Raw genomic sequence first — 26,585 nt, forward strand, 5'->3', positions numbered from 1 at the left:
GTTACATGGATTTGTCATTGGTTGACTGGATGAACCCAAAGAATGCTCAACAATGGCTCCTTTTCCTCCTGGAGAGAAGTGACCAGTGGGGTGTCCAGTGGGGCTTTGTCCTGGGCCCAGTCTACAATTCAACATCTTATCGATGACTTGGATGACAGAATTGGGAAAGAGGTGAAAAGATAGCCCTGTTTAAATATTTGAAGGGATGTCACATTGAGGAGGGAGCAAGCTTGTTTTCTGCTGCTCCAGAGACTAGAACGTGGTACAATGGATGCAAACTACAGGAAAAGGGATTCCAGCTCAACATTAATAGGCACTTTCTGAGAGTAAGGGCTGTTTGACAGTGGAACACCCTCCTTATTTGGAGTGTAGTGGAGTCTCCTTCTTTGGAGATCTTTAAGCAGAGGCTGGATGGCCATCTGTCAATGGGGATGCTTTGATTTAGATTTCCTGCATGGCAGAAGAAGGGGGTTGAACTGGATGGCCCTAGTGGTCTTTTCCAACTCTACGATTCTATGTTCAAGGATCCATTTGTTTGTCTTTTTGGCCATCCATGGGATCTTAAGCACTCTTCTCCAGTAACATCTCCAATGGATTTACATTATTTTCTTTCTAACTGTTTTCTTCACTGTCCAGCTCTTGCATCTGTAGATGGCGATGGGGAATACAGTGGCTTAGACAATCCCCCCCTTTAGTGTTCAGTAGTACCTTTTCTAACTCTTTAATAGCTGCCCTTCCCAGTCCTAGTCTTCTTCTAGCTTCTTGATTTCAGTTGCCATTCTGATCAATATTTGATCCAAAGTTTGGAATTTTTTGACTATTTCAATTTTCTCATTATCTAGGATGAATTCATGCAGATCTTCTGTGATCATCATTTTTGTTTTCTTAAGGTTCAGCATTAAACCTACCTTAGGTCTTTCGTCCTTGACCTGTAGTGATATAGAAGGGCAAAAATGCAGCCAAAAATGGAGTATGAAAAAGAATCATTTTTCCCTTTGGGATGGGGCCTTCCAAGGTCCCAGCGGAACTAACTTGGCTCCCTGACCTCTGCCAGTTCCTCCTCATTTAAAAAGCATCAATCTTTAATTCTTTAGAAAATCTATTTAACCCCAGAAAAGAAAGAGGAAAGAAGGAGAGCGAGAGGGGTTCTGGATAGAATCCTGGAATCCTGTCTGTAGTCCACTTTACTACCACCCCATAGCTATAAAATAAATATGCAGTACCAGAGCAGAGAGGAAGTTAAGAAGGAAATGGTGAAAGCACTGGGGCCAGGCAGCTGTCCCTTGGGAGAGATCTCCAGACTGGTGGGGCCACCACAGGGAAGGAAATGCAAGAGGAGGAATTTGGGGGCAAGGAAAAAAGAGACAAGAACAGCTGGAAGATTGAGATGTGCTGGAAAGACCCAGCTGGGGAGTGAGCCTGGATTCTGCACCAGGGACCCAGGAGGAGGGACAGCCTTTTGGAGACTGAAATGCTCCCTCTCTTACCTCCCTTCTCCTTTTCCTCTCCAGGTCCTGCTTCCCAGATGTCCAGCAGAAATACTTGCTGGTGTGGCTGGCCCTGGACTACCTCTCTGACCTGCTGTACCTGTTGGACATTGGGGTGCGCTTCCACACCGGTCAGTGATCTCCCTGCATCTAAAACACCCTTAAGGGCTTATAGCCTGTGCTTTCTCTCCTCACTCCCCTCTCCAATTTGCTGCCCTTCCAAGGTAAAAGGGGTTCTTCATACATCCTCCCTTCTCTCTACCTGGCTGGCTGTAGAATAATCGAACCATAGAGTTGGAAGGGACCACGAAGGCTATCCAGTCCAACCCCCTTCTGCCATGCAGAATACACAATCAAAACCCTCCTTGTGACAGATGTCCATTGTTTAAAAACCTCCAAAAAGGAGACTCCACTACACTCCAAGGCAGTAGCCTATTCCACTGTCCAACAACTCTTATGGTCAGGAAGTTCTTCCAAATGTTTAGCTGGAATCTCTTTTCCTGTTGTTTGCATCCATTGTTCTGGGTCCTATTATCTGGAGTTGCTCCCTCCTCAATATGACACCCCTTCAAATATTTAAACATGGCTGTCATGTCACATCTTAACCTTCCCTTCTCTAGGCCAAATGTGCCCAGTTCTCTGGAGCAGCAGAAGACAAGCTTGCTCCATCCAACAAGCTGATGTCAGACCTCACTTGGAATACTGTGTCCAGTTCTGGGCCCCACAATTCAAAAAGGATGTTGACAAATTGGAGCGTGTCCAAAGGAGGGCCACCAAAATGGTGAAAGGTCTGGAAATCATACAGCCCTACAAGGAGAGACTTAGGGAGGTTGGTATGTTTAGCCTGGAGAAGAGAAGATTAAGAGGTGATATGACAGGCCTATTTAAGTATTTGAAGGGGTGTCACATTGAGGATGCAGCAAGCTTGTTTTCTGCTGCTCCAGAGACTAGAACATGGAACAATGGATGCAAACTACAGGAAAGGGGATTCCACCTTAACATTAGGAGGAATTTCCTGATGGTAACAGCTGTTTGACAGTGGAATACATTGCTGCCTTGGAGAGTGGTGGAGTCTTCCTCCTTGGAGGTCTTTAGGCAGAGCCTGGATGGCCATCTGTCACAGGGAGGGCTTTGATTGTGAGTTCCTGCATGGCAGAAGGGGCTTGGACGGATGGTGCTTCTTGGGGTCTATTCCAAATCTATGATTCCCTCTACAGTCGACCCTTCTTATACACAGATTATTTAATACACAGATTCAAGCATCCATGGTTTGAAAATGTTCAAAAAAAGTATAAATTTCAAATATCAAGCCTTCATTTTCCATTTTGTATAAGGGACACCATTTTGCATTTTGTCATTATATTTAATGGGACTTAAGCATTCACGGATTTTGTTATCCATGGGAGATCTTGAAACCAAAGCCCAGCAGATAACAAGGGTCCACTGTATTTTTTTTTAGTCATCCTTATTATGACACCCCTAAAAATATGTAAACAGGGCTACTATCTTGTCACCTCTCAACCTTCTCTTCTCCAGGCTGAATAGAATCATAGATTCAGAATCATACAATCATAGAGTTGGAAGAAACCCCAAGGGCCATCCAGGCCAACCCTCTTCTGCCATGCAGGAAATCCAAATCAAAGCATCCCCAACAGATGGCCATCCAGCCTCTGCTTAAAGACCTCCAGGGAAGGAGACTCCACAAGACTCAAGGGAGTGTGTTCCACTGTCGAACAGCCCTTACTGTCACGAGGTTCCTCCTAATGTTGAAGTGGAATCTCTTTTCCTGCAGTTTACATGCATTGCTCTGGGTCCTAGTCTCTGGAGCAGCAGAAAACAAGCTTGTTCCCTCCTCAATATGACATCCCTTCATGTATTTAAATAGCCCAGCTGCCTAAACTCCTAGGGCTTGTTGGTTTCAAGACCTTTCCCCTTTTTGATCACCTTCCTCTGGATACGCTCCAGATAATCAGTATCTTCTGGACGTGCTCCAACTTGTAGTCCCATAGCTGTCCACTGGATGGCAGCAGCATCCCACCTGCAGGGTCCTGCTCAGGTTGGCCTGAGGATGCAGGAGTGGGAGACAAGGGTCCCCAGAGAGCCCTTGAGACCCCTGAGATGTGGGCTGGAGGGGACAAATGGGCTCTCTCCCCCTCCCCACGGCAGAGCAGCCTTTTCACCCCAACACCACAAGACCAAACTGGACAGGGGAGAGAGCTGCCTTGGCTAATGGAAGGAAAGATGCCCCTTCAGTGGCAAACCCAAAGCCAGGGGTCATTCAGGGCACCTTAAGTGCTTTTATCTTGTGAGTCACCTTGGGTCCCTTTCTTGGAGAAAGGGGGCATAAAAACGAAATAAATAAATAAATAAATAAATAAATAAGGATTCACCTTGGTCAGCATCATCTCTCGTAGCAGCCATGTGGGTTATTTCCCCCTCTGGTTGGCAGGGATAGAGGACCTACAACAAAGGCCTCATTCCCACATACAAATAAATTGCTTTGTGATCTGAATTGATGGATCGGTTCAGCAGCAGAGTGTGGTTCACACGACATTTGCCCCGATCTCATTTTCTTGCTGTAAAATAAAATGAAATAACCCACTTGTGGTTCACATTGACGAATGATCAATTCAATTTAAACCGTTTCCTGCGGGAGTCTCTCAAAATAACCCATTTGTGGTTCACATTGGCAAATGAATGGGTTCAATTTGGAGAGTTTTCAGCGGGGTTTTCCCTCCCTCTGTCCATCAATGGAATTGCCTTGACGTACTTCCGTACGAGGGGCAAAGGGCGGTGGACACAGGTTGTTAATTTCCGCTTCCCCACCCGGCAACTTCATGTCATAGTAAATCGATTCTGATCCGCATCTCGTTCACACTGAGATTCGATTTGATTCTTCGACTCTATCTTTGGTAGAGAGGCAGGATATAAATAAAATTTTATATTACATTAATATTCGAATCCGCATCTGGTTCACACTTGTGCGGAATTGATTTATCCAAAACGACACAGGGAAAATCAGCATAAAAAAGTCGCTGGTTAAATGGTCTAGTACATGGCTCCCCTCTCCGAATCGCTTCAGCAATTCAGTTCAAGTGCCAACCAGGGTCATTTAAACCACTTAACCCGATTTGCAAACTGTTTTAAAATGTAGTGGGGATGAGGCCAAACTGTTGCAACATGAAGAGAGGTGAAGGGGTTGTCATTAGATGGAAGAAGCAGGAGGAGATCATAGAAGGGCAACAGGTGGAAGGTGGTGGTCATTTGGACTCCCACCCCATCCACACACCCCAATTGTTCTGCATGAAGTTGGCAGGGCAGTGGTGCCACAAAAGCCCCAGAAGGGGCTTTTCAGTGAAGGGCAGCGGGTGCCCAGACCTGCAAGATGAAGCCTGGCGGGGAATGGCTGTATTCAGCCAAGGGTAAGGTGCAAAATCCATTGCACCAGCTTTTGAAACTCACAGTCCTCTTCATCAGACAAGGATAATGAATTTGGCGGAAGGTGTATGAAAGCTGGAGGGTGATGGAATCATAGAGTTGGAAGAGACCACAAGGGCCATCCAGTTCAAGCCCCTTCTGCCATGCAGGAATTCACAATCAAAAGTCCTGGGATCTGCATTTTTGTTTTGGAACAAGAATAGAGAGGAGGGTTTGTAGACAAAAAAGCGGAGTCCCATATACAGAGGGAGACCACATACCCGACGGCCCTAATCTGACTGGGCACAGAGGCAGCAAAAGGAAGGCAATCGAGTTGTGGGCTATGCTAAGCAACAACAAAGCAACCTGACAATAAATGTATAAACAGTACCAATCCTGGCATAGCCTTAAGTCTGAAACTAATTATGCAGTGAGTTCTATATTGCTACTCTCTGTAGTCATATTACTAGTGTAATGGTTCATATAAACTATAAGTGTATATAACAAGACACACCACTAATAGAGATACAATATGTAGAAAAGATGTACGTTTTATGACAAACCTACATAAAAGACAACTTACAAATAGTGTCAGTATCCAACTATCAATTAATATACAATATATATACAAAATGCAATATTGTAAATACAATATGCATTATATCTTTCTCACATATGCAATACTGTATGCATTATACCTTTCTCACATAAACAGGTAACAGAACCTGATCATCGCAAGTAATTATATACTTAGTAATTAACCAAATGGCAATCACTGATTCTCAGTGTAAATAAAGAGCCAAACAAGGACCAACACAAATGTATTTAAAGAGTGTTAAGTCCATAGACGCTGCTTGATCATGGCCCTGAGCTGAGTGGGCACAGGACAGCAAAAGGGAGGCAGTTGAGTTTGGGGGTCAGAAAGGGCACCCCTCTTTCTTCTGAGACTGAGGTGTGCTCACTTGTGCCTAGTGCAAGGCCAAAAACACTCTCTCTCTCTCTCTCTCTCTCTCTCTCTCTCTCTCTCTCTCACACACACACACACACACACACACACCAGGAAGAATGCAGTGGGTCTCTTAGGAAGCCTGCCCACAATCAGGCCAGAGCTGTGCCAGGTGTGAGTGGGAAGGTGGGCAACAGGCAAAGGGGCAAAGAGTACCATCCCACCTGGACCATATTTTTACCAGAGAACCTCCATTTTGTGTGAGATTTCTTCTTCTCAAAAGCCAGGGCAGTGCCAGGAAAAGGGAGGAGAGGAGAGGTGCCTGCTTGTGATGCTGGGAAGGTTCAGCTGTCCTTGAACCTGAGAAGGTTTTGTTCTTTCTCTGAAATGCCAGAGGCAAGGCCAGAGCACTTCCCTACCCTCTTCCTCTGTCTCCCTTTGCATTCTCTTCTGGCAGGAGGCATCCACTGGCATCTGATGCCCACTGGAAGGGACTGGGGGGTAGCAGGCAATGGGGGTCACTAGAGAGAAAGCTGAGCGGGGCAGCCAACAGACTCTAGGTTGCTGCCTGGCCTTGTCCTTTGCAAGGTCTGTCTGCACCCTGTGCCACTTGGCTAATTATAGGTGAAAGGGGCACCAGGTGGGAAGTGCCCACAGCGCAGGCATAGGTACCATTTGAATTGCGGTGGGTGGGTGGCCTTGCAGGCATCCCATCATCATTATCACCATCATCACCATCATGCACCACAATTTTTCAAACAAGCTAGTAAAATGTGGGCTAGACAATGCAACTGTTAGATGGATTTGTAATTGGTTGATCGGCTGAACCCAAAGGGTGCTCAGCAATGGCTCCTCTTCTTCTTCCTGGAGAGAAGTGACCAGTGTGACGTCCAGTGGAGTTCTGTCCTCAGCCCAGTTTGTTATTCAACATCTTTGTCAATTACTTGAATGAAAGAATAGGGGGCTGAATACCTGGAATATTGAGCAGTTCTGGGCACGACAATTCAAGAAGGATGTGGACAAGCTGGAGGGTGTTCAAAGGAGGGCAGCCAAAATGGTGAAAGGACTGGAAACCATAAAATCCTATGAGAGATAGGAAGCTGGGGATGTTTAGCCTGGAGAAGAGACAGTGAAGAGGTGATATATGATAGCCCTGTTTAAGTATTTGAAGGGGTGTCACGCTGAGGATGGAGCAAGCTTGTTTTCTGCTGCTCAAGGACACAGAGCAATGGATCCAAACTATAGGAAAAGAGATTCCACCTAATCTTAGGAAGAACTTCCTGACATTAAGAGCTGTTTGATAGTCGCACACTTCCTCGGAGTGTGATAGAGTCTCCTTTGGAGGTTTTTAAACAGAACCTGGATGGCCCTCTGTTACAGGGAGGGCTTTTATTGTGTGTCCCTGCATGGCACAAGGGAATAAGGCTGGATGGCCCCTTAGGATTCCTACTCTAAGATTCTGTGTATGCATGCATGGCACAAGGGAACTGGATTGGATGGCCCCGGGGTCTTTTCCAATTCAATGGTTCTATGCTTCTATGCTCTCCATAGTCCCTAATGACCCAGGAAAGGTGAGGCAGAGAAGGATCAGGAAGGGGGAATGATTGCCTATGGTATGGGGCTGGCCATGAGTCCTAGAAAAGCCAAGGGGTATCCTAAAGGCCATCTAGTATTTTGCCCCTGTGCTGATCTTTTGCCCTTGTGTTGATCTCCCTCCCCTCCCTGCTTCTGGCCTCCAGCATTCCTGGAACAAGGGGTCCTGGTCTGGGACCGTTCCCAGATCTCCCATCACTACCGGCTCTCCTCCATCTTCCTGTGGGATCTCGCCTCGGTGTTCCCGACAGACCTGCTGTACTTGTTGGTGGGGATGGGGGTGCCGGTGGGGGTGCGGGCCAACCGCTTCCTGCGGACCCCCCGTCTCTTCGAGGCCTTCGACCGGATCGAGACGCGCACGGCCCACCCCAACTCTTTCCGGATCGCCAAGCTCATGCTCTACATCTTCATCACCATCCATTGGAACAGCTGCCTCTACTTTGCCCTCTCAGGGTGGATTGGTTATGGGACGGACGAGTGGGTCTACCCCAATGCCAGCATCCCAGGTTTTGAAAGGCTCCGGCGCCAGTACCTGTACAGCTTCTACATCTCCACCCTCATCCTGACCACGGTGGGTGACACCCCGACACCCCAACGAGAGGTAGAGTTCCTCTTCATGTCTGCTGATTTTCTCCTGGCCGTCATGGGCTTTGCCACCATCATGGGCAGCATTATCTCAGTGGTGGCCAACATGAACCAGGCCAATGCTGTCTTCTACCCAGACCAGGACCTGGTGAAGGAGTACCTGCACAGCCACCGGGTTTCCCGCCGCCTCCAGCACCGAGTGGTGAACTGGTACCAGCACCTCCAGATGAACAAGAAGATAACCAACGAAGGCCTCATCCTGCAGCACCTGCCCGGGCGCCTGCGGGCCCAGGTGGCGGTCAGCGTCCATTTGCCTGCTCTCCGCAAGGTCCAGATCTTCCAGCACTGCGAGCAGAGCCTGCTGGAGGAGCTGGTTCTGAAGCTCCAGCCCCAGGTCTATGGGCCCGGCGAGTATGTCTGCCGGAAGGGCGACATCGGCCACGAGATGTACTTCATCCGAGAAGGGCAGCTGGCCGTGGTGGGCGATGATGGGGTCACTCAGTACGCCATCCTCGGGGAAGGGCTCTACTTTGGCGAGATCAGCATCATCAACATCAAGGGTGAGCCATTTGGGGGGGGGATGGGGCTCTCCTCAGCCAGGCCCATCTCCCTTGGCCTGAACCCCAAGAGTTGGGGCAATAATGAAGGGCTGAGAGGCTGAGACTCCCACCAATGATTCAGAATGGACCCAAGACAGTCTCTGCATGCCAGACTGGCCAGACTGACCCTTCCTTCCTTCCTTCCTTCCTTCCTTCCTTCCTTCCTTCCTTCCTTCCCTCCCTCCAATTCACCCACATCTACAGCCTCACTTTACCCTCCTCCCCTTTCACTTCCTATCTGGACAATTTCACAGTTCAGTGAGTTAAAACAGTCCCCTCCTTTCCAGTGGCTGCAGTCCTAATCTATGTCCATGTATGTTTTCCCTTCAGTTACTTTAGAAATGTGAAATCAGTTTACTGTTATTTATTGACTTTGTGGAAAGCCGTTGGGTAAATACCCTGAAAGGCAGGCTAAACATCCGTTCAAAGAACTGCGAAAGCAGTTCTGAACAGACAGACAAAACATCTGGATGAAATTGCCAAAGATAGGATCCCATAGGCACCATTATCAAAAGTGGCGCTGCTGTGGGCAGGGCGCACGATCAGACTATGCCTCCCCAGTTCCTAAATTCTAGGGTGGACTCCATACCACTGATGGTCCAAAATTCCAGCCAGTGGTAACATCTGGTGGGCAAAGGAGGTCATGTGCTCCCCAGATGTTGTTGAGTTGGAACTCCTCACCATGGGCTGTGGTGGCCAAGGTGGATGGGAGCTACAGTCCAACAACATCTGGAGGGCTGAAACCGAGGATGAAAGTAGAAATATTAACAGTGGTGATGATAGTGGGAAGGGCAGCCATGCTGGCCTCCCCGACAGGTGTGATATCCCCTTGAGCACTGAGGATGTGAGGCAGCTCCTCTTTAGCACAGGATTGTGGCCCTTCAGCCAGGGAGAGAGTAAAGGGGATGCCCTGCCCCAGTTCTGAGTGGTCCTTGCAGAGTGGCTGCAAACAGAGGCCACTTGGTTAAAGATCAGGACCTGAGGGGAGATGTTTCCACCTGGTTCTCTCTGTCAGAGACCAATGCCACCTTGGCACAGTCCAGCAGAAGTTATCCTTGGCCAGGTTATGCTGGAGAGCCAGCCTCACGCTACCAAGAACAGCAAGAGCTACTGCAACAGCCCTGGGGAACCTTTGGCTCTCCAGAAATCCCCAGCCTGCATGACCAGTGGGGAGGGATGATGGGAGTCACAGTCCAAAGCATCCAGAGGGTGCAAGGAAGTTTGCACAAGAGCTTTTTCCTTCCTGAGGAGCCTGGAGGCAAAAAAAACTGAGGCAGATCAGGGTCAACTCAGATGGTCCAAGAGGGCAAAGCAGGGAGGCCAGGTGGAGGATCTTCCAGGGAAATGTCTTGGGGCACCCCCTGCTCTCATGGCCTCTTGTGCCAGCCCTTTTAGAGGATGACAAAGAGGGCAAGAGGAAAGCAATGTTCTCTTCAAATCATAGAATCCTAGAGTTGGGAGACACCCCAAGGGCCATCCAGTCCAACCCCATTCTGCCATGCAGGAACTCTCAATCAAAGCATCCCCATTGACAGATGGCTATCAAGCATCACCACCATATCAAATTTTTATTCTGGATAAATCAAATCTTTATCCATTTTGTAGTCAGGTGGCCTCATTCATTTTCTAGGTATTTAATCGCTTTGTTCCAAACTTCTAAGAATTTATCAGATTTCTCATCTCTCAACTTTCTAGTTAGTTTATCTAATTCTAACGCCTCATATAGCTTTAAAAGCCATTCCTCAGTGCAAGGGACTCTCTTCCTTTTCCAACACTTTGCATAAACAATTCTAGCCGATGAAAAAAAACAAAACACAACCATCCAGCCTCTGTTTAAAAACCTCTAAGGAAGGAGACTCCACTACACTCCATTGAGGGAGTGTGTTCCACTGTCGAACAGCCCTTACTGTCAGGAAGTTCCTCCTAATGTTGAGCTGGAATCTCTTTTCCTGTAACTTGTATCCATTGCTCTGGGTCCTAGTCTCTGGAGCAGCAGAAAACAAGCTTGCTCCCTCATCAATCTGACATCCCTTCAAATATTTAAACAGGGCTATCATATCATCACAGAGACCTCACAGGTGAATCTGGGGCCTGAGAGGATGTCCTGTCTGGCCACCAACTCCCCCCCTCCCCAACACACACCATGGAGGTGGTCCTCCCCCTCAGCTCCTCTTCCTGGGCTGTGTCTCACCCAGGGTTTCCCAGCTCCTCAGAGTCTGCTTTGTGCCCTTCTGCTCCACTCTGGGCCCAGGGCACTCTGTGCTCTGCCCCACTCCTCCCCTGGATTCTGGCCCCTTTCCACCCCCAAGTTTGGGGCAGACTCCTATGCCTGATTTCGAAAGTCCAGAGCCAGCATGAGTGTTGGACTATGGCTCTGGAGACCAGGGTTTGATTCCCAGCTCAGTCATGAAACCCACTGGCTGACCTTCGCAAATCTTTCAAAGAAAACCACATGATAGATTCACCTTAGGGACCCCATAAGTTGGAAATGACATGAAGGCACATAACAACAACATAATTGGGTCTGGTCTGGTCAGTCCTTGGATGGAAGACTACCAGGAAGGAACAAACCCAGGGAAGGTCAAGAAATGGGAATCATGCCTGAATGACTCTCTGGGGAGCCCTGTTGCAGATACCGGTCAGTGTTGGCCATCCTGGGCTGTCAGGGCCTGTTTGTTCCAGCCTAAAGTCCCCTTGCTTCTTTCCTATCTTCCAGGGAACAGGTCCGGCAACCGCCGCACAGCCAACATCCGAAGCATTGGCTACTCGGACCTCTTCTGCCTCTCCAAGGAGGACCTAGCGGTGGTGTTGGCCGAGTTCCCCAGTGCCAAGGCAGCTCTGGAGGCCAAAGGCCGAGAGATCTTGCTCAAGATGGACAAGTTGGATGTCAATGCTGAGGCTGCGGAAATTGCCCAGCAGCAGGAGGAGCAGCGCCGGACGGCGGCCCTGGAGGATGGACTGGACGCCCTTCAAACCAAGCTGGCCCGTCTGCTGGCTGGGCTAGAGTCTGGAGCCTTCAAGCTGGCCTTGCGACTGGAGCAGCTGGAATGGCAGATGCGGGACTTGGGGGAGGAGAGGGAGGCGGAAGAGGAAGAGGAAGGGACCCCAACTGAGCCTTAGGCCTCCTCCAGCTGCACCCCGCACCCTCACCATCCCCAGTTCTGAAGTCCCCTGACTGAGCCCCTGCAGCAAAGAAGGCCACCTCCTCCTCCACACAAGGAGGTGGCCGGTCCTCTTGTGTGCAGACCAAAAGCCATCCTCCTGGCCTGTGAGGTTCCTAGGTGTAAATATTATCCTTCCCACTCCTCTTTCTCCACATTGGTGTAGGTTTGGGGCTGGTCTAAATGACCTTCTTGGAGCCCTCCCAGCTGTTTTGACTCTGTTGGATCAAGAGAGCCAGGCTCTCTTCCAACCAGGGGCAGCCAGAGCCTTCTCTGCTGGTTATGGAGCCAGTCACCTCTTGGTTTTAGCCTTATGTCCTGATCCAGAGTGAAGGGAACCTGTTCTGAGACTCCCCCAGAGAGATCCAGAAAGGCCGTTGAGGATGCAGTGCCCACTCTCAAGCTGCACCTCCAGTGATGTGTTTATAATGGGCTCAATCAAGAAGGTGATGCCAAAGGGGATGGCAGAAGGAGGATGACCCCCCCCCCTTCCATATATGCACACAGTCTTCCCCCTCCATCACTCAGGAATGCATTAATTAAGGCAGCAAGGAGAGCTTACCTATGTGCCCATCCATCCATGCATGTGTGCCAGAGAGAAAGAGAAAGAGAGAGACCCAGATGCCCAGCAGAAAGACCCATGGCATTGATGGGTTCTTTCTTAGACCTGATGGGAAGCAGGATTCTCTTGGGTGCCAGTGCTGGGAAACCCACCTGCATATATCAATGTGGCAGTAACCCGAACAAAGATGAGACAGAAGGCTGCCCCATTCAAAAAAAGAGGATCCTACTCTGGCAGGAATATATAATCAGAAGGTGCAAGGAGGAGTAGGGACATTGTGTCTTGCCAGCCCCCAGTGCCCACACTTTGCCACCCCAGAGGAAATGAGGGGCACCCAGTTTCCATGGTGGGCCCATCTCTCTTCCTCCCTTTCTTCCAAGTTATAGCTGTATTTCGGGGGGGGGTTGTTCCTAAGCAGCTGCTCACCCTCAGTCAGGGTCTGGCTGGTTCTGGTCCCAGAAGATGTGGACATCTTGGTGCCACTCTTGTGGGGCAGATGCTTCTCCTAGGTGCCTTCCTCTGGGCACCAGTTCTTCTCTCTCACATATTCCTTTGGTCTCTTGGAGGAAGACCACCTCATACAGGGACAGATGGGTATGAAAGAAAGGGGAGCAAGCAAAGTTGGGGGCCTGCTTCCCACCCCCTGTGTCTTGCAACCACCCTTCTGGAATTCCAATGGATACCCTCTTCCCTCTCCAGAAGGAAGAGGCCATTGACATTTTCATCATGGCTTCCCCCCAAATCTGGACAGATAGACATCTCTAATCTACCAGGTGCTCCAGCTCCCAGTATGGGCCAACAGGATAGGCTGGATCTGATCCTCTTCCATGCAGCTGGGGCTGCTCTTCTGTGGCAGAAGGGCCCTTTCGGCTAAGTTACACTTGACAAACTGCTTTTCTAAAGAATGGATGTGCTGCAAACTGCTGCCTCTTTTAAGTACATCATTGTTATTGCTGATGGTGGAGATTCATTTGTATCCCACCTTTGCCCTCAAACAAATACAGACAAAAGTCAAACCATACTAAGGTGGCAGTGGTAGGAATTGTGTGTTTGCCTGGCAGCTGGCATCTTTCTGTGAGCCAGGAAAGCTGGGAAAGAAGCAAATGGGAGAAAGAAAGGGTGGATCCCTCTTAGCTTCAAAAGTCCTCCCCTGAGTCATGCAAGCATGGATCAGGACCTATGCCCTGGAGCTGGAGAAGCAGCTAAAAGGCAAGGGGAGGTTGTGTAGAGGTTCATCCTGGTTCAGCTGAGGGTGAGACAGAGATCAGAAGTCCTGGGGCTCATTCCCACTTACATTAAACCGGTTTGCAATTCACCTTCACTCAGTGTTGGTAAATCAATTCCAAAAGGTCCAACGTTCCCACTATGAAAGCGGATCCCCTTGTAATCGCTACTTTTTTGACACAGTTGTCATCCCCACTAGTTTGCGCTGCTTCAAAATGCATGTCAATCATCTGTGCGTCATCAGCCAAATAAGTGGCAGCCCGGGCAGACCGGCTTGGGAACTATATATTTTTTTTAAATTAATAGAAGATTCGGTTCATTGATTTTGCAACTACCAGCCTCACTGATTGCAAGTAGTTGCAAAATCAATGAATCAAATCTTCTATCAATTTTATTTTTTCAAAAGATCATGCGCCCATCAGTCACATCAGAAGCACAAAGGCAGTGTTTGCGGGGGGGATGGTGGATCTACAAAAACTGAGGAAGGATAGTAAGTACCCCTCTTCCATCAGTCCCTCTCTTCCAGAACAATGCAATTCAGATCCGTCGTTCCCACTTGTTGAACATGCTCTGGTATTGATTTTTTTCAAAAGAACCACCAAAGAACTAGCATCAGGAAAGAGCGGGGTTTTTTGCATTTGCCTCACTTCATCGCAATTAAAACTGATCACAGTGGGATCCAAACCAGTTTCAAATGGGAACGACGGTCATATAACCCGATCAGCAATTCACTTTAAATCATAGTGGGAATGCGGCCCTGGTTTGCAAGCATCTCACTTGGACATGGCCGGTGGTAATGGTGCAGAGGTTGTGAGGGGTGTGGACTGCACTGGGTGACATCTCAAAGGGGGTTGTACACCTGATGGGGTGGTCTCCCTGGTGGGACTGGTGCAGCTGCTGGGCAAGTAAGAAAGGGCATCACCTCCCTTTCTCACTCAGCCAGCAGCTGTGCCAGACCTTGAATGGACCCTCTGGAGACCATGGAGCTGCCCCTGATAGCAAAGGTCTGGGTGGGCATTGGGCGAGCGGCCAGCCAGGGGGAGGGCAGGGCAGTTTGTACTGGGTAAAACCAACTGTAATGATGCCACTAGGTGGGTGGCTGGGTTGGCACTTCCAAAATGCAATGGCAGGAGAGGTGGCGAAGAGGGAGCAGTGGAGGAAGGCCAATGCCAACAGAGAAGGAGAAGAGGAAGGGTGGTGTGGAAGGGGTTTCAAGAGGGGGGCATCACAGCAAGAGAGGCCTTTGGGGGAGCTATTACAGGCGGACTGGGCCTTTGGGGGAGTGCACTGTCCCTGGGGTCTTGGTGAAGGCAGTAGATCCCACCTTTCTCCCAAAATGGGACTGGGTGCACTTCAGGAAATGTGGCTGTTTTGTTACAGACACTCTTGGGAAGCTGGGATGAGAAGCCCTCAGAAGAAGAAAACAGTGGGTGGCTTCTGAGGACAATCAAAGACAGGGGCAAGGGATCAGGACTCCTGGCTCCTGCTTTGACTGCTGGGCAGTCATCCATGCCAATCTGATGATTCCAGAGTGGCACAGATGGCAGAAAACCCCTGTCAGAGGAGACCCACCCTGTCGCATCAGCTTTCCCCAAGAAAGCTGGCAGAGATGCACTGGCAGCTCAGCAGGGCTCATCACTCATCACTCCCACAGGATGCCAGTGGGGATGTTCATTTCTATGCTGCCAATGGGTAGCGCATGTCTTGTTCCTGATGGCACCAGCAGAGCCTGGTTCAGCAGTGGTCTGAGCCACAAGTCCCTGGCCCTTGAGAGGCTTGTGAGTGCTCCTGTTGCTGTGGAGGTGGGCATATGCAATGGGGAACCCACTCCCAGCACCCCTTTGCAGGCTGAGAAGGACTAGAGACGACTGGGAAGGGTACCCATGCACCTCCATATTCTGACTGGTGGCCTTCCCAGTCCAGCCAAGGTGACATGGAAGGCAAACAGACTGGGAGACGAGGCAGCCTTCCCCCAGATACAGGGCATCCCAACACCTGCACCAGGTTACTAAAATATGCACAGTTGCATACAAATTGAACAAAAAGTGTTCCTTGCTGGCATAGTGAGTATTTTTCCTGTTGACCTATTTGGCTTTTTACTGCATAGGTGTCTGGAATTGCAGTCTATATGCTATCAGTTTAGTGGAGTCTCCTTCCCTGGAGGTCTTTAAACAGAGGCTGGATGGCCATCTGTCGGGGATGCTTTGATGGAGAGTTCCTGCATGGCAGAATGGGGTTGGACTGCATGGCCTTTGTGGTCTCTTCCAACTCTATGATTCTATGAGGATGGAGCAAGCTTTTTTTCTGCTGCTCCAGAGACTAAAACACAGAACAATGGACGCAAGCTCCAAAAAAAGAGATTCCACCTCATCATTAGGAGGAACTTCCTGATAGTAAGGGCTGTTTCACAGTGAAACACACTCCTTCCTCAGAGATTTTGGTGGAGTCTCCTTGCTTGGAGGTCTTTAAACAGAGGCTGTATGGTCATCTGCTGAGGATGCTTTGATTGAGAGTTCCTGCATGGCAGAAGGGGGTTGGACTGGATGGCCCTTGCGGTATCTTCCAACTCTATGATTCTATGATTCTATGGTTACTTTGAGTGTGTGTCAGTTGCTAAATCTCTACACAACAGTGTATTTTACCTCCCTATTTGGGAGCCCTGGTGACGCAGTGGTTAAATGCCTATATTGCAGCCACAAGGTTGTGAGTTCAATCCTCAAGCAGGGCTCCAAGGTCCACTCAGCCTTCTATCCTTCTATAGGTCACTAAAATGAGTATCCAGCTTGTTGCAAGCAATTGGCTTGCATATTGTAAACCGCTTAGGGATTGCTTAAGTGCACTGATAAGCAGTATCAAAATGTACTTGCTTCTTGTGGCTTCTTTGTGGATTCCTATTGTTGTGGTGTGCTTTGCAGCCTTTGTGTGTGTGTGTGTGTGTGTGTGTGTGTGTGTGTGCAATTCGCTGTAGCTCAGCCAGAAGTATCTCAGCCAAGACAACTAAATGGAGGTTGTCGTGCTTTGCATACATCATGAGACAACATGGTCATAGAATCATAGAGTTAGAAGATACCTCAAGAGCCATCCAGTCGAACCCTCTTCTGCCATTCAGGAAGACCCCCACAATCCAAGCCCTTCCTGTGACAGATGACCATCCAGCCTCTTTTCAAAACCTCCAAAGAAGGAGGCTCCACCAGCCTCCAAGGCAGCAGCGTTTTTCACTATCGATTAGCGCTTATCGTCATGAAGTTCTTCTTAATGTTAAGGTGGAATCTCTTTTCCTGTAGCTTGCATCCATTGCTCCATTGTGTCTTATTCTCTGGAGCATCAGAAAACAAGCTTGCTCCCGCCTCAATATTGCATCCCTTCAAATACTTAAACAGGGCTATCACGTCCCCTCTTAACCTTCTCTTCTCCAGGCAAAACATATCCAGATATTCCTGGCACTGTCATTGGTTCCCATGTAAACCAAAAAAGAGGGGTAACAGACAATGGTCCTGAAGAGTCTTGCCAATGGATTTTTGCCCCAGGGAAACATCACACCTCTTGTTCTATAGATTTACTCCATTGTTCCATGTCCTATTCTCTGGAGCATCAGAAAACAAGCTTGCTCCATCCTCAATATGACACACCTTCAAGTACTAAAACAGGGCTATCATATCACCTCTTAACCTTTCCTTCTCCAGGCTAAACACATTCTGCTTCCTAAGCCTCTCCTCAGAGGTCTTGGTGGTTTCCAGACCCTTCACCATTTGGGTTGCCCTCCTCTGGTTGCCCACCAGTCCGGTGGCCAGTGCTTAAAGGCCTGTACTGCAGCCACTCACTCATGAACCATAAGGTTGCGAGTTCAATATTAGGAAAAGGGCTGAAGCTCGACTCAGGCTTGCATCCTTCCGAGGAGATCGCTAAAATGAGTCCCCAGGATTGTTGGGGGCAATTAGCTTAGACTTTGTAAACCGCGTAGGGAGTGCTTAAGTGCACTGAGAGGCAGTATAGAACCGGTATAGAAATGTTATTGCTATTGCTATTGGATGTGCTCCAGCTTTCCACATCCCTCTTGATGCCCAGAGCTGGACACAGGTTCCCAGGTGAGTGAATACACCGTGACAAGTGGGACTTGGCTCCATCCAGGGAGCCCTAGTTGCTGCTCTGAGTTTGCAAGACTTGATAAGGCAGGTCTCTCATTCAGAGGCATAAGCAAATAATTATAACTGTATTCCTTGGACTACATCTTGTTGGGAAATGTAGTTCTTTCTTGAGGTTCGTTAGAAACTTAGGAAAGCAAGCAAGATTGTTTAATCTCACTAGCAGAGTACACACGGCGGAATATAAGGCTGAGCAGGAAAACTCACTAGCTCCACTTTTCTCTCCCAGCCCACGTGTCCCCAATAAAAACACAGTCACTTGGTTGAAGTGAAAAATAAACAAGTTTACTTACAAAATCATGTGTATGAAGAGATGTTGCAAGAAATATGAAGTAGAAAAGGTAGTCTGCGTGCATCTTAGGAAAGATGCTCCCTCAGCATGCGTCCATCACTCTGGACAAAGGCAAGGAGTTTGGTAAGTAAGTAAGTAATGGCAATTCTCCTTCTTCTTCAGGGACAAAAGGTTAGGTGTGCTCTCTTTAGGTAAACAGGAAATGAGGGGGGGCAATGAGGAGGGGTTGTTAGTAAGCAATAAAATACCATAGACATGCATTACTAGAGGATCTCAGCATGCGAAGTTGCTATATCCCAACACATCTCCTATCATCCCCAGCTAGTGCAGTCATTGGAGAAGGAGGCTTCCTGGGGTCTCCTTCCTCTAATGTTCTTTCTTTCTGGGTGCTAGTCCCCTGCTAATTTTCAATTGTCTCATCAAGCTGTCACTTTGAAGAGGGAGCAAGCTTGTTTTCTGCTGATCCAGAGAATATGACACAATGGAGCAATGGATGGAAGCTACAGGGAAAGAGCTTCTACCTTAACATTAGGAGGAACTTTTTGACAGTAAGAGCCATTCAACAGTGGAAGACTCTCCCTCGGAGAGTAGCGGAGTCTCCTTTGGAGGCCTTTAAGCAGAGGCTGGATGGCCATCTGTCCAGGATGCTTTGATGGAGAGTTCCTGCATGGCAGAATAGGGCTGGACTAGGATGGCCCTTGGGGTCTCTCTCTTCTAACTTTATGGTACTATGATTCTACCCTGCCAAGTTTCTCTGCTGGAAAGCTTCCAGGCTTCTTACTTGGAGAAATCAAGTTATGTGCTTGTGAGTTGCTACAGGAAATCCATTTACTTTTATTTACTTACCAGGCACTTGGAATTTCAATAAATCTGTAAGGGAGCCTGAGCAAGTGGGGGGGGGGGATGGGGGTGTCAGACAGGCCTGGTGTCCTCAAACCTTTATTTTCTTTCTTCTTCCAGACAGAGAGGGGTGCAGGGTCTGGGGTGAGGTCTAGTCCTTTCTTCTTAGACCTTTACATGGTGGGAACCAGTGGGGGGGGGGGGGGGGGGGAAAAAGACCCCCGGGGGGGGGGGGGAGGATAATCTGAGGAATTTCTGGATCTCCCCCCCCCCAAAAAAACCCCAGAGCACCCCCCTCCCAATGCAGTGCTGCCCAGCCCCATATGCTGCAAGAAAACAGGTTGCAGGAGCCAAGAGAGCAAGACAAAGATGGGAAGACTGGTCCCTACTCTCCAAAGTGCAAGAAGACTATTACCCAAACTTCTATGGTCCCAGGAAGGCACCCACAAATCATATTTAATAGGGGAATTAATTTAGCTGAATTAAATTATACCTTTGGCTGGGGCGACATTCAGCCTGGGATCTTTTCCATGTGTATATCAGTTCCAAATCACACAGCACTCCAGAGGCAACTCGAAATAGGTTGTGTAGGTTTATTAATAAAAGAATCAACGCACGCATGCATTCACAGACGCACAAGCATACAAGGACTAATGAAGCAAAGCGGGGGGAGGAAGGGGAATAGCGGAGGCCTTGCTAATGAGAATACTGTACTGATCCTAAAGCTTGGCTCCAACTGAGGGGCAGCCAGAATGGAGGGGAGTCCATGGCTGCAGAGGCAAGTGGGACGGACGGCTTTTTGAGGGATCTTGTAGAGGTTGAACTGAGGGTCTGTCCTGCTTCAGACTAGATCCAAATTGCTAGTGTGTAAGTAGTGACTACACACACACACACACACACACACACAGTATAATATCTAGATCAAGGGAAGCCACAGTGCCACTCTATTCTTCTTTGGTCAGGCCTCACCTGGAATAATATTGTGTGCAGTTCTGGGCAACACAATTCAAAAAGGATGTGGACAAGCTGGAGTATGTCCAAAGGACGGGCAACCAAACTGGAAACCATGCCTTATGAGGAAAGACTTAGGGAGCTGAGTATGTTTAGCCTGGAGAAGAGAAGGTTAAGAGGTGATATGATAGCCCTATGAAGGAGTCTGCAAAAGAGGAGCCCCTGTTGAGATGCAAATGAACTATAGATTTCCTGAAAAGAAATTTAGCAACCTGCTAAAGTACCATTTTAACTAAGGAGAGAAGCAACAAAATGCAGGCATCTGACTAACATCTCCAATTTTTCTCCTTTTTGGGATGTAACACCTTGGCCTGATGGAGAAGCCAGTGGAGCTTCAAAAGCTTGCAATAAGTATATTGCGCATTTCAGTCAGCCAATAAAGGTATCAATATTTGGTGGATTTTTGTTTGAATTTACTGAATGGCAACACAGCTACCTCTTTCATAGAATCATAGAGTTGGAAGAGACCACAAGGGCCTTCCAGGCCAACATGCATTTTATTTGAAGGACTGTCATACTGAGGATGGAGCAAGCTTGTTTTCTGCTGCCCCAAAAAACAGGACACGGAGCAATGGGTTCAAACTACAGGAAAAGAGATTCCACTTCAACATTAGGAAGAACTTCCAGACAGTAAGAGCTGTTCAGCAGTGAAGACTCTGGTGGAGCTTTCTTCTTTGGAGGTTTTAAAAGAGAGGCTGGATAGCCATCTGTCAGGGGTGCTTGGATGGTGTATTCCTGCATGGCAGAATGGAGTTGGACTGGATGGCCTTTGAGTTCTCTTACCCAAAATCATATTCCGGAATGAATGGATTATCTGACTGCTAAATGTGGCTCCCAGGAGAGACAAACGGTCGTGAGATTGAGGAAATGTTTGGACAATGTTTGGGTTGAATATCTCAAACAAGGCAAAACTCCTGCTGCTGCTGCTGCTGCTTGGGAAAAGCCCTTTGTCTGTTTGCACTTTCTCAGGTCAGACTCCCAGCATCGCCCTCCATAGCAAAAGGGATTAGGCTGATGTTTGGGGGTGACCTCTTTGCCATGGTGCTGTTGCTTCCTCCTGGGCTCACACCCAACTGAATTTCCAAATACTGTATGGCCAAATCTCTGCATTGGGGGTGCCTCTGGCTACCCACCTTAGCATCCCTTTTAATATTAACTTGGTATCAAATATGAGAAGGGTAACACAGACCCGGTGGGAAAAAGCACTCCTTGCATGCTCAAAGGCACAGCTGTCTTGATGGTCCTGTTCACAGCCTGGGATTAGGCTGGCTCGGGTGGGGCCTCTCTGAGCCCCACAGACCCAGCCGATGGGGATGCTGAGTGCGTATGGGGAACGAGGAGGCTTCTGGGACTTGACCTGCCCCCAAACATGGTGACGGAGCAGCTGCAAAGTGAGCCTGTGGGCAAAGCAGGCAGGGAGCCCAGCTCAGGGCTCAGCTGGACAGCACACAGCCCTAGTCCAATGGCCGGGAGGGACTGGACCAAAGCAACGCAAAGCAAAGCCTCCTCCAGACCAGGCCAGGTCCTCCTGGGCTTTTGGGGTGGGGTAGACTTTGCCCTCCACACACAGGAACAGGGGTCAGGTCTGCACATTAGCCCTCTCTCTTGCATTACGCATGGCAGTGGCGTCACTAAGGTTGGTGTCACCCGGTGCGGTAACGCAAGGCGACATACATCCCCACTGACCTCCTCCAGTATCACACCCATACAGAATCCTTAGTACTTGTTTTTTGTACTAATTTACTCATAAATCATCATTCCCATCTATATCACTGACTGTAAGGGTAATAGTTGTGATAGAAACAATTAGGAAAATTAAACATATACCTTTAAATTATGGTATCATACACACAGAATAAATGTATTTACATATACATAGTTTCATGAGGTTGAAGTGAAAAATGTGATTTTTTTAAAAAATAAATTTTTAAAAATTAATTTGAAATTAAACTTTGAAATTTGAAATGTGATTTTTGTTTTTAAAAATCCTGGAGCCTCTCCTTTCTCTTCCCACTGAGCTTCACTCCACTCACACCATCTGTTCAGCATTTTCATCGAATCATAGACTCCCAAGGGCCATCCAGCCAACCCCATTCTGCCATGCAGGAACTCTCAATCCAAGCATCCCCAACAGATGGAGTATGGTGGAGTCTCCTTCTTTGGAGGTCTTTAAACAGAGGCTGGATGGCCATCATTCAGGGATGCTTGGATTGAGAGTTCCTGCATGGCAGGATGGGGTTGGACTGGATGGCCCTTGTGATCTCTTCCAACTCTATGATTCTATGATTTGATGACCTTCTTGGGCCCAGGTTGGCTTCCATTCAGTGGATGCTGTTTTATCTCTTTCTTCCTGGTGGGGAGTGTGTGGCCCCAGTTGAACCTCCTGTTGTTTTAATATTGGGTGTTTCCTCACCTCTTATGCCTCTCTCTACTCCAATGTGGCATAGTGGTTTAAGCATTGGACAATGACTCTGGAGACCAAAGTTCACATCCCTGTTCTACCATGGAATGCACTGGTTGACCTTGGGCAAGTCACAGAGGATGGCAATGGCAAACCTCCTCTGAACAACTCTTGCCAAGGAAATCTTGTGATAGGGTTGCCATAAGTTGGAAATGATTTGAGGACACAAAACAGCAGCAGCAACCCTGAGTGTGAAGTCGAAGGCTTTTATGGCCGGCATGCATAGTTTTTTGTGGGTTTTTCGGGCTGCGTGGCCATGGTCTAGAAGAGTTTATTCCTGACATTTCTCCAGAGTATCTGTGGAGGGCATCTTCAGAGAATGCTGGCGTGGAAGAGATTAGTGTGTGTGTGTGTGTGTGTGTGTGTGTGTGTGTGTGTACATACATACATACATACAGACACATACACTCTGCGTGACCCTGGGTTGGGAGGAGCAATTTCCATGTTAATGGGTGTCTTGTTCTGTTGTTGAATTGTGTTTCTTTAATAAGAGATCCGTTGTCTGCTGGGTGTTCTTATTGGCATTTGCTGGGTCTGAATTTGCTGTTTTTCAGGACTGGCAGCCAGACACTGTTTACTTTCAGGGTTCCTTCTTTCTAGTTAAAGTTATCCAGGTGTTTGTGGATTTCAATGGCTTCCCTTCTGCATTCTGACCTGATAGTTGTTGGCATGGTCCAGAATTTCAGTGTTTTCAAACAGCATTTTATGCCCAGGATGGTTTGTAATGTCTTCTGCTTCTGCTGTTTTTTCTGGCTGACCCAGTCCTGCAGTGTCCCTCACAACCCTGAGCCTGCTTTGCATGGGAAAGTGGGACTCAGTTTCAATACTCCAGCTGATGCAGGTGTAGAACAACCCGGCACTCCTTAGGTCTCCTGAGGAAGCCCTGCCAGCACTTTGCCTGTTGCAGGGTGCATCTCTCGCTCTGCCATGACTCTTTTATGGACACCCTTCCCATCCATCCTGACATCCCCTCATCTGCCTGCTCTCCTTTAATGCCCCCTCGCTCCTTGGCTCCCTGCAGAGTAGGACAGCCAGTGGTCAGGGCAAAGTCCCCATTCCTTGAGCCATTTTGCAGAAGTCTATGTGTGTGGGGTGCCAATGCAACTTTCCTCCCGAGTCCACAGCCTGGAAGTGTGATGACAGGAGCCGCACCTGCAGAAATCTGCAGGCCTGCCAAGCAAGAGGCCATGGCCTCCCACCGGGGTTGGCTTTGTTCAGTGAGGCAGAGCTTTGGAGGCAGCCGCCTTGTTAATTCTGGGCAAGAGTGCCCAGCTCCTTCTCCTGCCTCCTTCCTAATGATCATCCAGCCGAAATGGGGAAGCCTAGCGGGGGGGGGGGGGGGGGGGGGGGGGGGGGGTGAGAACAGGGAGGCCAAGCAGCGGGCAAAGGAGCCATGTTCCACGCCTGACAGATTGCCAGCCCTCAAGGAGGGAGACTGACACTAACACCCTCTCAGCCTTGGAGGAAGGCAAGGGCAAACCTTCCTTGATTGAGGGAAGTAATAGTCAGATTCTAGTCTGCTTTGGTCAGACCTCACCTGGGATCCTGTGTCTACTTCTGGACATCACCAAGAAGGATGTGGTACTACACTTAGGGTGAAAACTGAGATGCATAGATATAGGATGGGGGACACCTGACTTAAGGAGACTTATTTGTGTGAAAGAGATCTAGGAGTCCTAGTACACCACAAGTTGAACATGAGTCAACAGTGTGATGCAGCAGCTAAAAAGGCCAATGTGATTCAAGGTTGCATCAATAGAAGTATAGTATCTTGATCAAGGGAAGTCATAGTGCCATTCTGTTCTGCTTTGGTCATGCCTCACCTGGAATAATTCTATGTCCAGTTCTCGGCACCACAATTCATAAAGGATATTCAGAAGCTGGAATGTGTCCAAAGGAGGGCAATTAAAATGGTGAAGGATCTGGAAACCATGTCTTATGAGGAGAGACTTAGGGAGCTGGGGATGTTTAGCCTGGAGAAGAGAAGGTTAAGAGCTGATATGATGGCCCTGTTTTAATATTTGAAGAGATGTCACATTGAGGAGGGAGCAAGCTTGTTTTCTGATGCTCCAGAGAATAGGAGACAGGGCAATGGATGCAAACTACAGGAAAGAGATTCCGCCTCAACATTAGGAAGAACCTCAGGACACTAAGGACTGTTTAACAGTGGAAAATGCTGTTGCCTCAGAAAGTGGTGGCATATATATATATATATATGGAGGTTTTAAAAAAGATGCTGGATGGCCACCTGTCCCAGGGAGGGATCGGGTTGTGTTTTCCTACATGGCAGAAGGGGGTTGGAATGTGCACTCCCATCCCTGGTCCATGTGGCTTTACTCTAAAGTAAACCCGTGTGGGGCAGGGACTGGGGACACTAACCGGGTGTCACCGGTCTGCACCCCCTGCACCCTCGCACCCCCACACCTCCCCTTTTGACGCTAATGGGTTGGATTGGATGGTCCTTGGAGGTACCTTCCAACTCTAGGATTCTATGAGCTTCACTCATGCCTCTCCACCCTTCTCTGCTGATCAAAGGCATCTCCAGGGAAAGTGCTTGAGACAGCAGAACTGAAAGTTTGCATACATTCTGAAGGGGGAAGCCTTGCATTATGCATTTTTAGATGCATCTTCCTCCCCACAACAGGTTACCCCAAGACAAGCACAGAGGAGGATTATTTTTGCTCCCTTGCATCCTCAGAAAAGCAGGGCAAAATGCATAGTTGTGGGTCTTCTGAGCAGGCTCCAACCCCCTTGAAGGAACACAGAAAATCCTAAAGTTGAAGGGACTCCAAAGGGCCATCCAATCCAACCCCATTCTGCCATGCAGGAAGACTCCACCCAAGCCCTCCCTTCATCCTCCATCTTGAGGGGGAGAGAGGCAGGCTAGCTCCAAGAGACCTGCCTGGAAGAAGACAAGCCCTCCCTTCAGCCACCATCTTGAGGGAGAGAAAGGCAGGCTAGCTCCAAGAAGCCAAGCCCTCCCTCCAGTCCATCTGCCTTGGTCCAGACCTCAGAGGGAGAGAACATGCTGGACCTGATCCCCTTCCCCCTCACCATTCCCTTCTCCTTTTGTGTCCTGTTTTTAATTGTAAGCCTGAGGGCAGGGAACCGTCTATTATCCCTCTGTTGTAAGCGCCCGGATTCCCAGTGATTGGGCGGCATAAAAATAAATCCTATTATTATTATTATTATTATATTATTATTATTATTAAGACACCACATTCCTGGCGCAGCCTCTCATTGACAAAGATCTTGCCCTCATGAAGCTCTTCCTCAGATTGAGGTGGCATCTCTTTTCTGTAGCTTGAAACCATGCTCTGTGTCCTATCTCTGGAGCAAAAACAAGCTTGCTCCCTCCTCAGTATGACATCCCTTCAAATATTTAAACAGGGCTCTCATATCACCTCTTAGCCTTCTTTTCTCCAGGCTAAACATACCCAGCTCCCTAACTGGCTCCTCATAAAGTATGGTTTCCAGATCCTTCAGCATTTTGGTTGCTCTTCTTTGGACATGCTCCAGCTTCTCATCATCATTTTTCTGAATTCTAGTGCCCAGAAATGGACAAAGTGGGGCTCAGCAGACCGCCCCGAAAGTGCAGACTGGAAGCGCCCATTTTTGCTGCTGAGGGATGCCGCAGCAGCCAAAACACGCAGCCTCCCTCCGCTAAAAGCGGGTTCTTTTTTGGTGTGTGCAGCAGATACCATGAGTGCACCATTGGCACACTGTTGCACTTTGATGACGCAAGCGTGGCGTCGTAACCTGCGGACACAACATCGTGCTTGCATCATCATGGTGGACCCCATGTGGACAGGACCACGCCATGATGGCACCGCCACTGCCGTGTGGTAGAGCTCAGAACCATGTGGTTGCTCTGCAATCCCAAATCCTAAAATCGGCCCCAGACTGCTGCATTTTGGCAGTATGTACTGGGCCAGTATTCCAGTGAGGCCTGACCAAAGCAGAATACAGTGGTACTATCGCTTCCCTTGATGTAGTAGAAACTACTATATTCCAATTGATGCAGCCTAGAATCACATTGCAATGTTTCAAGGGAGGAGGGGAAAGAGATCTGAAGAAGAGCTCCTCCCTGTGCTTGATCCAGATGTACCCTGGATTGCTTGGAGTACCAAAGAGCAGCTCTTTGCAGGGCAGATGCTGAGGGACTGACAATACAGGTGGTTTTTAGCATCTGCCCCTCCCCAATCTGTCCCACCAAGGCAATGCACCCCATTGCCAAGGACGTCCTTGAGCCCAAGCCCTAACTG

The 26,585-nt window shown here is 48.6% G+C and overlaps 2 protein-coding genes across 2 annotated transcripts in view; one reads left to right on the forward strand and one right to left on the reverse strand.

Annotated features, from left to right (window-relative positions):
• FHIP1B (FHF complex subunit HOOK interacting protein 1B) overlaps positions 1-26,585 on the reverse strand; it is a 620,510-nt gene that overhangs the window by 50,959 nt on the left and 542,966 nt on the right. The window lies entirely within an intron of this gene.
• Positions 1,492-11,747, forward strand: CNGA4 (cyclic nucleotide gated channel subunit alpha 4; the record flags this gene model as incomplete). The annotated part of the gene is made up of 3 exons (XM_042459932.1): positions 1,492-1,618; positions 7,590-8,588; positions 11,344-11,747. Coding segments are annotated over 3 exons (1,530 nt in total), but the record flags the coding sequence as incomplete, so codon positions are not given.

Source organism: Sceloporus undulatus, chromosome 3 (assembly GCF_019175285.1).
Source record: "Sceloporus undulatus isolate JIND9_A2432 ecotype Alabama chromosome 3, SceUnd_v1.1, whole genome shotgun sequence".
Taxonomy (NCBI): domain Eukaryota; kingdom Metazoa; phylum Chordata; class Lepidosauria; order Squamata; family Phrynosomatidae; genus Sceloporus; species Sceloporus undulatus.